General features: G+C 43.0%; 1 protein-coding gene across 1 annotated transcript in view; it reads right to left on the bottom strand.

Moving 5' to 3' along the window:
- The window catches only part of TMEM242 (transmembrane protein 242), a 29,440-nt gene extending 18,194 nt beyond the window's left edge, over positions 1–11,246 (bottom strand). Inside the window, exons 1-3 of the mRNA XM_075748340.1 lie at positions 10,987–11,246; positions 8,755–8,855; positions 3,336–3,473 (exon numbers count right to left, since the gene is read on the bottom strand). Of these exons, the coding sequence (XP_075604455.1) occupies positions 3,336–3,473; positions 8,755–8,855; positions 10,987–11,122 (375 nt within the window). The 5' untranslated portion in view covers positions 11,123–11,246. The remainder of the gene's footprint in view (positions 1–3,335; positions 3,474–8,754; positions 8,856–10,986) is intronic.
- Positions 11,247–12,141: the final 895 nt, after the last annotated feature.

Genomic DNA, 12,141 nt, shown 5'->3' with positions numbered 1-12,141 from the left:
CGCTCCTATTCTTGTGATTCCTACCAACCCATCACACCTGATTTTTCCACTGTGGCTTCTTGTATTTTTCTCTTGGAGATGCCATGAAGCATTACACAACATGTAGCAACTCAGTCTTCCTTGACTCAGAACTCCCCTCCAAACTCTGCAAGTGAAGGTCAGCCCTTTATTTGCTAAGATCCCAACCAAGATAGTCACTGGGACAGAGTAGGCCACGGATTTGAGAGAGCACGGAAGTTACTGTAGTCCTACGTCTGACAGAAGCAGCTTTCTTGTTTGCTAAATGAAACATCTGCCGTGCTTACAATCAGAATTTTATTATGCTTAACAATTTAATGTCAAGAGAAACAATTTAATATCAAGAGACTATATTAGCTGTCAGTAATGTTATCAATATTACCAGTAGCTCTGAAAGAATTGAAGCTGCTGTCCAGCAAGGCCAGACCACTAATTAGCAGGTCCCAAAGGCAGCTGGTTACTACGTACAGGCAGTAAGGTGAAGAGGCAGCGCAGAACCTCTTCTCCGTCCAGCTGCCAAAGCTTTAGTTATTAAGTTCACACAGATTCCTGGCATCAAAATGAGTCGTGTCCCCTCAGGCCATGTATAGTATAGTGCTGTCAGAGGAGAAAGTTTGCCTTAAGTTCATAGTTTTCAAATCTAGATACCTGATGCTACGTTTGAAACTCCAGCTTCTACAGATACTGGGAACCTGCGTGTACTACAGAGCAACTGAACTCGCAGCACGCAACCATACTGAAGACTCAAGGCATTTTTATTTAGGTACATCTGTGAGAGCCTCTTTTTAACATGTTTAACCGAAATTAAAATGTTCATTTGAAAATGTTGGCTTAGTGTAAAATCTATGGTGTCTTCTGTGGTCTGAACAGCTAATGTGGAAAGGAATTTTACTTCTCTCAGTGATAACTTGAATAAATAGTTTCCCACACATAACACTTTATTTTTTGCGGCCATCTAATAAATTACTAGACACAACATATGTGTTTTTAAAAATTAGTATTTTAACTGATTGTTAATCTATTATCTCTGCTTACATGATAGCAATTAAGAATTTTCAAAAGTATCACAAAGTTCCCCTGAAATAAGAAAATAAATAAAATAAACAGGCCCTTCTTATGAGCATATGTTTAAAAGTCTGAAACTAATAATGTACCAGCCACCTTATAGCCCTTATTTAATCTCAGCTGTTCAGGAAAATATTTAAGCACAAAAATACTGTTTTTCAACAGTCAGTGTTTGCTCCTGAGTGTTATGTTAAAGCAGTATGCAAAAAGCATCAACAACAATCAAAAATCAAAGATTAATTCTTCTAGAAATACATTTTTAATGCTAATGAACCTCTTCACTTTGGTCAGAATACTTCATTTTTGTACCTCCAGCAGTTTTAAACATATATATATTTGATTTTAACAGATATATAGTATAACAGGAAAAAGAAACGTGTAACAGGAAATTTACAAATGCTGATTTTTGATTCTGCTATAATGAGTAGCACTATTGTACATGTTTCCTTTCTGCAGTGGGAATTTAAAAGTATATAGGGAATGCAATAAATATATCAGTGGAGAGCAGGGAGAGAGCTGTTCCAAATCACATGCAGACATGGTCTCTTGACAGAAATCTGCTTCTTTCAGTGTCTGCAGTTCTCACTGTGCAATACGGTGAAATGTAAGCACTCCACAACAGAAACCAATACTAACAGGCATTTGCAAGAGCCTCTTAAAACAGAGTTTCCCCCACCTCTGTTCAACAGTAACACAACACAGAAATATAATAAGGCACAGCTTTCTGACTACAAATGCTCGAGTCTCATACAGCAGCGTGCTGCATGCTTCTGACACAACAGCCACTGCTGTCAGGTAGCCAGAAGCCCCCCATCAGACTCTGACATGTCCCGGGGCTTGGTCATCTCAAGCTTATGTGGCTGTTCCCTGTCAGGCAGTCTCAAGGAAAGCAGCCTCATAGGGAAACCAGGCAACTGTGGGTCTAGGCCAGTACTTCTCAAGGAAGTAAAAATTAAGCTTACTGAGAACAGTTAACATAAATTGCAGACTAGGGGTCAGATTCCGCTGTCCTTTGGCAGGACGAGAAGTACTCTGACAGAACTAAAATAAGAATCAGCAGCATAGTGTGAAATGAATCCTTTTGGCTGACAATATAATTGACAGTAAACTGAGTGGACTGTTCCAGCTCAGCGTGCAGAGTACAAACTAGTAGTCCCAGTCTTTCTCTTCCTTCTCTGCTATTCCACTGCAGCCTCACAAGAAGGACTTGAGTTTAAACAAAATGTTATATGAACCTCCTATGCCCTGCTATGTTTTTGTAGTGTTCTACCTTCCTTTACTGTCTCCTATTGAGAATCACCATTGGAAACTAAAGAATAAGGGATTGTGTAGTGCTGTATGTTCGGACTCAAATCATGACCTACAGGATACATCAGCAGAGGAGAAGAAATGAGAACTTGAATAAAGATATTACTGAGAGCAGTACTGGGATGGAGTAGTATCTTCCTCCTTCTAGTTTTGGGAGACACTTTGCTCAACATATATATAATTTGCATGGAAGGCAGTCTATTCATTCCTAGTCTTAAAGAGGATGCAGACAGTTCTGCCAAACTTATAGCTGCAGGGGACTCTTAAGTCATGGCTCATTAATAGGGGCAAACAAAAATGCTCAGATGAACTTTAGTGTTCACTCTCAACACTATGAAACACTGGAACATAAGCAATTTACTAAAGATAGCCTTAGCCCCTTGGGACATACAGATTCTTCCAGAGTTCCTTTGCCTTGATGTGGCATGTGATTGACCACCACTGTATTGGACATGAAACTCAATCTTTTGCCCCTTTGCCCCTTCCAGAAATGCACTAGAAAGCAAGCTAGCTTCCTCTCAGTTTTTCTTATGTCCCCAGTGTCCTGATGCAAAAAATAGAACTTGGACAAATAAACAGATTGCTCTAAAGACAGGATTTGGGGGTAGCCTTCAATTCAATAAGCAAAGGATACAGAAAGCTTGCAGCTACTATTTTAGTCTCTAAATTAGAACACTGGCTCTTTTGTGAAGAATCTGAAACATCTGTGCAAATAAACATAAGCAGGACAAAACTGTTCCTCCTCCAAAATGGTCTCCTCCCACAACATCCCATTTTTTGCAGATGTAAGAACGCCCTCCCTGTGTGCACACAATCTGGTTAGTCCCTCTACATGTGGTCATAGAAGGTGTAACCCCTAGGCTGTAGTAGTATAGAGATACCACCCCAAGATGCATGACCAAAGGAAGAATACGGTATTTGAGGGGATCATACTTGCTACTCACACTGTGCACACCCAGGGCCTTCCAGATGGCAAAACTGAGCAATCCAACTCCGCACCACGCGTAGAGTGAGCCCCATCCTAGGGCTCGTAAGGCCAGTGACGAACCACTCTCTGGTAATGTAGCTGTGGCAGTAATCCCCTATAACCAAAAATAAAGTGATCAAGAAAAAGTGAACAATAATTGGGAAAAAAAATGAACTAAAAAAAGTTAACTTAGTGATCTAGAATTTTTCCTGACTTGCCAGCTGTACTAGTGCAGCCACAGAAACTGTTACAGCTGCCAGCAGACCCAAAGAGCCAAGCAAGCGGGTGGATGAGCTGCCTTCCCACCAGGAGCAGCTTTCATGGTTGCCAGTACTGCCCGGGGATGATTTTTATTACCCAGAAATCCTGAAGTCAACTTTTTCCTGGGCACAAGAATCTGACACTCAGTTATCAAAATACCAGTCAAAATACAAAACTGAATCAAAACCAGTCACAAGCCCTTATGCCACTGACATCGGAACATAATCATTGTACGTCACTGATTTTGGTACTTTTTGTTGGGACAGCAAGGGTGGTGGGCTACCGTTGGCCTACAGGTCTTTAGCTGCACTCCTGAAACAGCAGATTAGGAAACTGGAAGAACCTGAGTAACTTTCATCTTGACACAGAGAGGGTATAACAATGACTGAGAGACTACTTTTGAGGGGCTGCAACTCTGAAGGAGCTCTGTAAATTATTTAGGAAAATTTTGTAAAGAGCAACAACAACGCTGAACCCATTCCCCTGCACAGTTCACCAAGTGGCAACATAGAAAATGCTCTGCAGTCTCCATACTTCTCATTTCTGTCAGAAAGAAGAGTAGGTGGTTCTAACCATTTGTTAAGATACTGCTGCATAAGTGTCTGCCACGAGGTGTGTCCTGAAAACACAAAACACTGTCACTTGGAAAAGCCACCTCAGGCCAAGAAGAACGGAGCCTCAGCCATGCTGGGGTTCCAACCACAATGAAACCTCCTCTGTCACAGCACATAAATGCACGTTGCAGCTACCAAGGGCATCAGCTACCAAGGGCATAAGCCACGTGCTGGCTGACATCAATCAATTTGCACCGCACCATTAGCCAGCCGTTCTCATCTCACAACACCCACCTTACTGTACCTATTTGGTACAGGACTGCTTCAATCTGTGTAGCCCGCAACAGCAGTAGGACAGACACAATCCTCTTGCTCATAGTGGTAAATGTGAGCAAGAGGGTTTAGTTTTTTCCCAAAGGATCACTGTTCAATTCTTCACATGGAAACATAGATTTTAGATGGTAACTGTTAAAGACTGGCGTCTATGATCCTTACACAACTGAACAGTCCTACTTACTTACTGGGTATCTTGGGAAAAAATTATTGCTCAGAGGTAAACATAAATGAGACTGCAAGCATACAAATATATTCAATAAAGAATTATTTCATTTATAGTCTAAAATACTGAAAAATGGAATTAACTTGCGGAAGGATCGAAAAAAATTTTCTCTAAAACATGCCAAAGAGCAGCACTTTTCTATTTATCACAAAAAGTGGGGAAAAATATCTTTTGTAGTCTTGCTTTTAAAATACTTTTTTTTAATGGTTTTCTTTCTCCTTTGATATAATTAAACATATGTAGTGTCTATCACTATGATATCTGGTCAGTCAAATAGCACCAGTAGTTTTTTTTTTCCTTTTGACTTTGTATTTATTGAAATGTTAAAATGATCCTCAGACACTGCTCAGCATTAACCTTTTCTTTAGGATTTAGGTGTAGGCAGTTACGCAAACACACACTTGCAAAGGGCACAAGCAAAATGTGTCTTGATCCTTATTTATTCTGATTTGAACATCCCACAGTGGAAGCTGTTAACAAAACAATGCTCTGTAAGCATACACATACATGCACACAGACACAAACAGCAGAGATCTCTAGTCACACTATTATACCATGTCCTATTATTTCCTTACCACAGCTAATGAACTTTCATAACTCTTTCAGTAGAGACTGTTTTGAATAGATTTAAAATGCTGATGATTATTTCTGACATTTTCCCTGCTTCCATGGTCTAATCATATACAACACGCAGAAAAATTTCTCCCATTTGAAAGATGGGAAATGAATGGACAAAAATATCCTCTGCACAGAATCTTTAAATAGGAGTCATTATCTGATAAAACTGCTGGCAAATAAACAACTACACAAATACTATTTAAATGCTTGATTGTCCCAGGAAAATAGTGGTAAATGGAAACAATCGATCTGGTTTTACTGACAGCAGTCAAACAGCATTCAGTCACAAGCTGATTCCTCAGGCTATTAAGTACAGAGATAAGGATTTCTGTAAACAAGGCAGTTTGTTATATGATTATCAGATATGCTGTTCAGAGCATCAAGAAAGCTGATTAATGAAACGCTAAGAAATTTCAAAAGACAACAGTAGCATGGGAGAAAAAGATGTCACCAACAAAAGAACATTTTTAAGAGAACTGAGTTTTATTCATGAGCCCGTTATTTGACGCACAGATTGTTTCCTCTTCATTACTGCTCCTATATTTTTTTTAAAGCAACTCTTTAATTTCAAAAATAAGTTATTAAATAATACTTGAGTCTTTCTAAAAACCAGGCCAGGAACATATAGGGCAGAATTAGCTGATCTGGTTACCAAAATATATGTTTCATAGTTCTTTTTTTTTTTTTTTTTCTGGAGGATATAAGCAGGAAGTAGGATAAGGAGAAATTACATTGTTTTTTTCAGAAGTGGGTCTCAATCCTTTAACTACCCCCTTGTGGATAACAGTGTGCCTGAAAGGAAGCAGTGCCTAAAATAAATAGTGTGGTCAACTGTTTTGGTTGATTGTATTCAGCATGTTCACTGTTTTGTATGACCTAACCCATTATAAAACTAAACACCTGGATAAATGGTGGTAAAACTGGACGCTTATCACAAGGCGGCTGTGGCATCTGAGCATTTCGTTTTAACACCCCTCCCAGCCATTTCTTAACTGAAGATCTCTGCAGTGGTTCATCACTAAACAGGATTATGTAATCTCAGTTTTGAGTCAATTTGGGTGCCAGTCCTACAAATGCTTACATTTACTTTACTTCACTACCATGGAGGAGGTACAGTAGGTGCAATTTCAGCTTTATCTCTTGCCAGTAACGCTAATGCTACTCTACAAGAGTAGGGACTCATACTGTTGCTTCCTGGAAGTCTGAACGCTGTCATGAAGCCACAATGCTGCAATGCTACAGCTTCCCCTCTAAATTGCTATTTTTTCTCTGACAAAACTATTTAAATGTCTCAGGCTGTATTATGTTTGCTTCCTGTTATTACCTGACTTCCATGCTGCCATTTCACAGACAGAAAAACTGGCACAAGCCAGCAAAGATGCTGAAAGAATAGGTCTCGCATTTCTTCCCAACACTGAGCATCAATTCTTACTCCTTCAGACCTTACCCCAAGCTTGTGCCAGCAGAGTCACAGTAGCTGTGCAGTGAAGGGGATCAGAAGACTGTTTCCACTAAAACTAATGCAGGTAAAAAAAATGTAGAATTAATCACTACCATCTCACCAACCCAGTAGCACAAGTATTGGTCCTTTACAGGAGCAAGAATGAATTGTCAGAAACTAAGGGCTGGTAGGATTACTGCTTCCAATAGCAATGCTGGCTGATGTTTGCTCAAAGTATCTGTCAAACTATGGCTTCACCTTAACGTGGATAAAAATAATATTTAGACATTGAATGTCTAAGAAGGATGCGATCCTCTGTGGTTATTCATAGTTACGCTTTTGCTATTATACATGATGTGTTATTGAAAATTACTTGCAGTAAGTAATTATAAATTTAAGTAAGAATGCTACTGCAAAACTGTTTACCTCACTGGTACCTCAGAAAGCCTCTATAGACAGTTAAGTCATTCTCAAAGTCTAGCCTTTCCTTTTGAAATTGCTCACCTACACGTACCATGACAAAAAAGCATCTTTCTACACTTCGCAGTATTTGAGGGGCCCAGCAATCACGTATTTTTGCTAGCAAACTGTTGTAATTCATTTGCGCAGGCAGTAGCAGATACAGGTTTTCAGAAAAAAAATCGAAATGGTATGTATCACTTGGTGCCATTTCCAGCATATATATTCTCGGGTGTCAATGTAATGTCACTCTCGATAAATTTCACGCTGGTAACAGGACAGCTCAGACAGCCAAGAATACGTGCAAGCTGGAAAAAATGCAACACTCAGGAAAAAGGAAGTTAAAAATAAAGATATTAAAAAAAGAGAGAAAACTTCCTTATTGTAATCTATTTCTACAGCTTGTGAAATAACTTTTCATGGAGTTTTCTATTTTGTCTATTTCAGTAAAGAAATACGTGTTTATTGTTGCTGAAGAGGCAGTGGATGAGTTATGCCATGGCAGCCTACAGAGGAAAACAGGATGGCAAAGGAAGGATCTCACGCTCTTTGACCACAAAAGGAGATTGTGAGTAATCAGATACAAAGGCTCTGATACAAAGTGCAATGGAAGATTTTTTTTTTCTCTTGATATGCGTTGTTATTGAATTAACATTTTAAAAATAACCACAACTGATGAGGTCTCAGCTCCCTAAAAACATTTTTAATACACATTGCATTTTACGGGCTCAGACAAGACTGATCAATTTAAGGGCCTACTTTTGACATTTTTGGCAGTAACAAAGCATTAGTGAGGAAAAAAGCATTCTTCAATTAAATATGCTGTATTTCAGATTAATATACCAACACGGTATAATTGATAGCTAACACAGTATAATTGATAGCTTTGCTTTGCAATTTTTTTCTTCAGAATGCTCAGGTGGATCCTGTTAGTAACTGCATGAGATCAGATTATTTTTGGTCATCAGATCTCATAGCACCAAGCCACTTCTCACTCTCATCAGTCCCCTTACACTGTGGGAAGGGAATGGAGAGCTTAAATTTTGACTAAATGATTCCACTTACATATTCCACAGCTTACAGGCTTTCTACCTCCTCATTCCCATCCTCACTGCAGTCACCTCACTTCCCAATTCATTGTAGCACTGCGGGACTGTGTGGTGATCTGGATCACTGAGGTGATACATGCTCATCACTGAAGTGTGTTCACATCACAGAATCAAATCAGACCAATTATATTCCATTCTATAGCAGCAGTACGATTCCAGCAAACAGTGTAAGCGTTACGTATTTCAACTAATTTCAAGTACTAAAGTAGTTAGCAGTGCCAACTCTGAATTGATTTTTAAATGAATCCTACCCCTACTGACTTCAATTAAGTCTAGTGCTCTTACCATCAACTTTGTACAGCCAAACTGCACATATATCAACACTTCTATAAAGCATTTGATACATTCTCATGTCTTGCGTATGACAATTGGAAAACAGTTTAAAAGGAACAAACCTTACTGAACCAGTCTGGATTCTTCTTTTTTGTCATGGCAAGTGTGGTGCCAAAACCTGCTATCATTCCTGCTGTAGCAACGGTACCTAGAAAAATTCCACCTGCCAAGAAAAGTTTAAGAAATAAAAATTAAGATTTTGTTTCTTAAGGGGAGAAAACTCCCACAAACATCACAAAACCAAAGCTGTTTTGAAAATAAAACCTGAAAAATTAAGATCTGTCAGCACATGCTGAAGGGAAAGACAGTTGTCTACATTATTTACATTAACTGGGAAGAAAGCAAGAAAGAATATTTTGAAATAGAGCATTTTGGAAATTAATGGCAAGTGTATATATTTCCAAGCCACACACACAAACAAATCATTCAAATCCCAGGATGCCTTTTCACAGTGCTTTGAAATTTCTCTCTCACTCCAGAGCCAGGCTACTAAAATCTTGTTCTGTAGCTACACCTCACCCTTCCCCAAAAGGAAGATGTAATTATTTGTTGCATCATTTGTTATTTCAAAGGGCCACCTGGAAATCCACCAGTACCTCTAAAGACCATTCCATAAGTAACATTTGTTCTTCAGCTTTCTTCATTTTATGTTCTAATGCTCTATTAAAAAAAAAAAAAAGAAAAGAAAAGAAGATTACACTAGCAGGAAGCTTTCCCAAAACAGAAAGCATTCCTCACTTTTCAGTTCTTTCAGAGTGTTTCCAAAGTCACTTGAGGTCCCTTGACCCCTTCTAGTTCTTGCATCAAAGGCACATGTAGCCATACCTGCCCACTTTTAAGGAAAAGGCTTCTTACAAAGACTAGGTACACTGTACAAAACCATCTGATTCATATTAAAATTAAAAAATTTCAGGGGGTTAAAAGTTCTTCCTTTGCAACTGTTGATACCCAGCCTGTTTCCCCTTTCCTAAAAGGTAATTAAAAAAACTGGTCTGAATAGGAAGAAGCAAAACATGTTTATGTTAGGTCTTGCTTGTTAAAAATTAATTATCCTGCTATTGTCATGGAGAAGTTTGCTGTACCTGTGTCAATGAAATCTATAAAGTATCTCTTCTGCCTGGGTGCAGGAAGACATCACACACAGTCTGAGCTTTACATGCCCACTGCGTTTTACATTTCAAGGTCTACTAACCAACATTCCCCTGATTTCAGAAATAATAATTGGTCTTAATTTCTCCTCAAAGAGGAGGAGCTCGATGCACGGCCTCCCTGGAGGGGCAGGGGTAACCATTGCAAGGGGTAACCAAACTGTGTGGCGACAGGGAACAGTGCCCCCACATTAGCATGCTCATAGAGACGTTATTCCCTTGTGCCCGCAGGGAGGTACGGTACATCCGTCTGACCGTGCTCTGCCTCCCTTCCCTCCTCCTTCCCGCAGGACTCGCCGCCCGGCGCGGCGCTGGGACGGGGCAGCCTGGGCGGGAGAGCGGGAGGAGCTCCGGCCTCCGCTCCGCCAGGGGGCGCGGGCAGCCCGGGCGGTCAGCGGGAGCGCCGGCCGTGGGTGCGTGCGGCTGCGGAGACTTTGAGTCTGCTACGAGGCCCGGCTCTCCCGTCGCTTCAGCTGCCGCGGCTGGGATCCTGCCCGGGAGAGCCGCTTGTTTTGTTACGGAAACTTTGCTTTAAGGACTCCTCGGCGCTGTCGGTAACCCCTACGAGCCGCCTCTTTCCCAACGGCTCCTACTGCCTCAGGGCAGCCCGGCAGGGCTGGGCGCGGAACCCCGCGCGGCGCCGCTGGCAGCCCCGCAGGGCTGAACTCCCTTAACCCCTCGCCGCCATCTCTCTGCGCGGCTCCGCTGCGGGGCAGGGGAAGGAGGCGGCTCCTCTCAGTGGCTGCGGCCCCCGCCCTGGAGCGGGCCCACCCGCCTCGGGTCCCCATTGTGCCCTGTCCCTCTACCGGGCCGGGTGGCTGAGGGGCGACGGGTGCCGCCACCGCTGAAGGGGAGGGAAAAGGCGAGCGGCGTTCTAGGGGCTTACTGCATGCAGCAGCTTTGGCCAAGGCCGTCCCCATACGCCTTGACTCCTCCCCGGGGACGGGGGAGTCGGGCACGACTTCGGGCTACGGCAATGAGGGCGCGGGAACGCCTTCCTCCCGGCCGCTGGCTCCGCCGACGCTGCGGCACGGCTGGCCGGGGCAAGCGGCACGGCCGGGGGCGGCCACGGGGCTCCCGCACCCGCTGCTGCTCGTCCCTGACCCGTGCAGGCAAAGGAGGGGAGGAGAGGAGGGCTTTCTGCACCTTTGATTAAGAAGAGCTTGTCCTGGGACGCCGCAGGGCTCCCGGCCCCTCGGGGCAGGGGCAGCCCGCGCCCGGGGTCCAGCGGAGCCGCCGCCGCTGCCCCCTCCTGGGCGTCCTCGCTGACAGCCGCCCTCATGGCCCAGGGCTTGGGAGGAGGAGGAGGAGGCGGCGGCGGGCCGCAACCCGGAAGGAAACGGAGCTGGGTTGGGACACGCAGCCGCCCTTCCTCCTCGGAGTGGTGGGAACCCGCCACCCCCAGAGGCCCGGCTGGCCGCTGTCGCCCCCCAGCGAGGCCGGAGGAGGTGCCGGCGAAGAGGGCGGGGAAGCTGGGGCACACCTACCGAGGAGTGGCGTACTGGTGGCTGAGGGAACTGCGGCTCACCTGGGAGCCCGGGCGGTAACCTGGGGCGGCCGGTACCCGGTAAAGCACCCTCTCGACCACCGGAGGTTTTTCCTCAGCCGCCGTTATCTTCGTGTGCCGCTCCCAGCCCCCCGTCCCGTCCCCGGTACCCGGCCGTCGTTGGAGCCACGCTCAGTTTCCCGAGAGCCCAAATCGCACAGAGGGAAAATGGGCAAAAGTTGTCAAAGCCTCTTTTAAATCAAGTCTTCTGTAGCAGGCTCATAAGGAGTTTTTTTGTTTAAGTCTGTGGGACAGGTAACGTCACGGACTTTACTAAATAAAACGGGAAAATTCTTACTTCCCATGAATTTTACTAAGCTTTATCTTGACGAATGGTGTTTTCTAAAGTACATCTTTGTGTTCAAAATTCTCATTCTCCCAAGTTATGTAAATAGTTCTTAGTAAACATCTAAATTTTGTCAGAATGGAATCATAACACTACGAGAACCATACATTTCTGTTTTCTTTCATGGCTGTGCCACAGTAATTCTCAGTTGCCATTGCTGATGGATATAAATTGCTGTGCAGTTACCAATCAGTCAATTTAATGTGTTCCTTTATCAAACGGTATACTAACTTCGCAGGATTCAGTACGGGCAGGTAAAGTGTATTTTTATTTATAACAGTCAGTACTTTAACAGCAAGCAAAGAATGTAAATAAATACAAGTGTTTCTTCCCCAGCTTCCTTCTTTGTATCTTTTCATCATCATTTATAGTCTGTATCTAAGGGTCTAATTATAGGGGCTTGGGTTGC

This window comes from Balearica regulorum, chromosome 3, assembly GCF_011004875.1.
Source record: "Balearica regulorum gibbericeps isolate bBalReg1 chromosome 3, bBalReg1.pri, whole genome shotgun sequence".
NCBI classification, from domain to species: domain Eukaryota; kingdom Metazoa; phylum Chordata; class Aves; order Gruiformes; family Gruidae; genus Balearica; species Balearica regulorum.
This window is presented reverse-complemented; position numbering and strand designations above follow the sequence as displayed.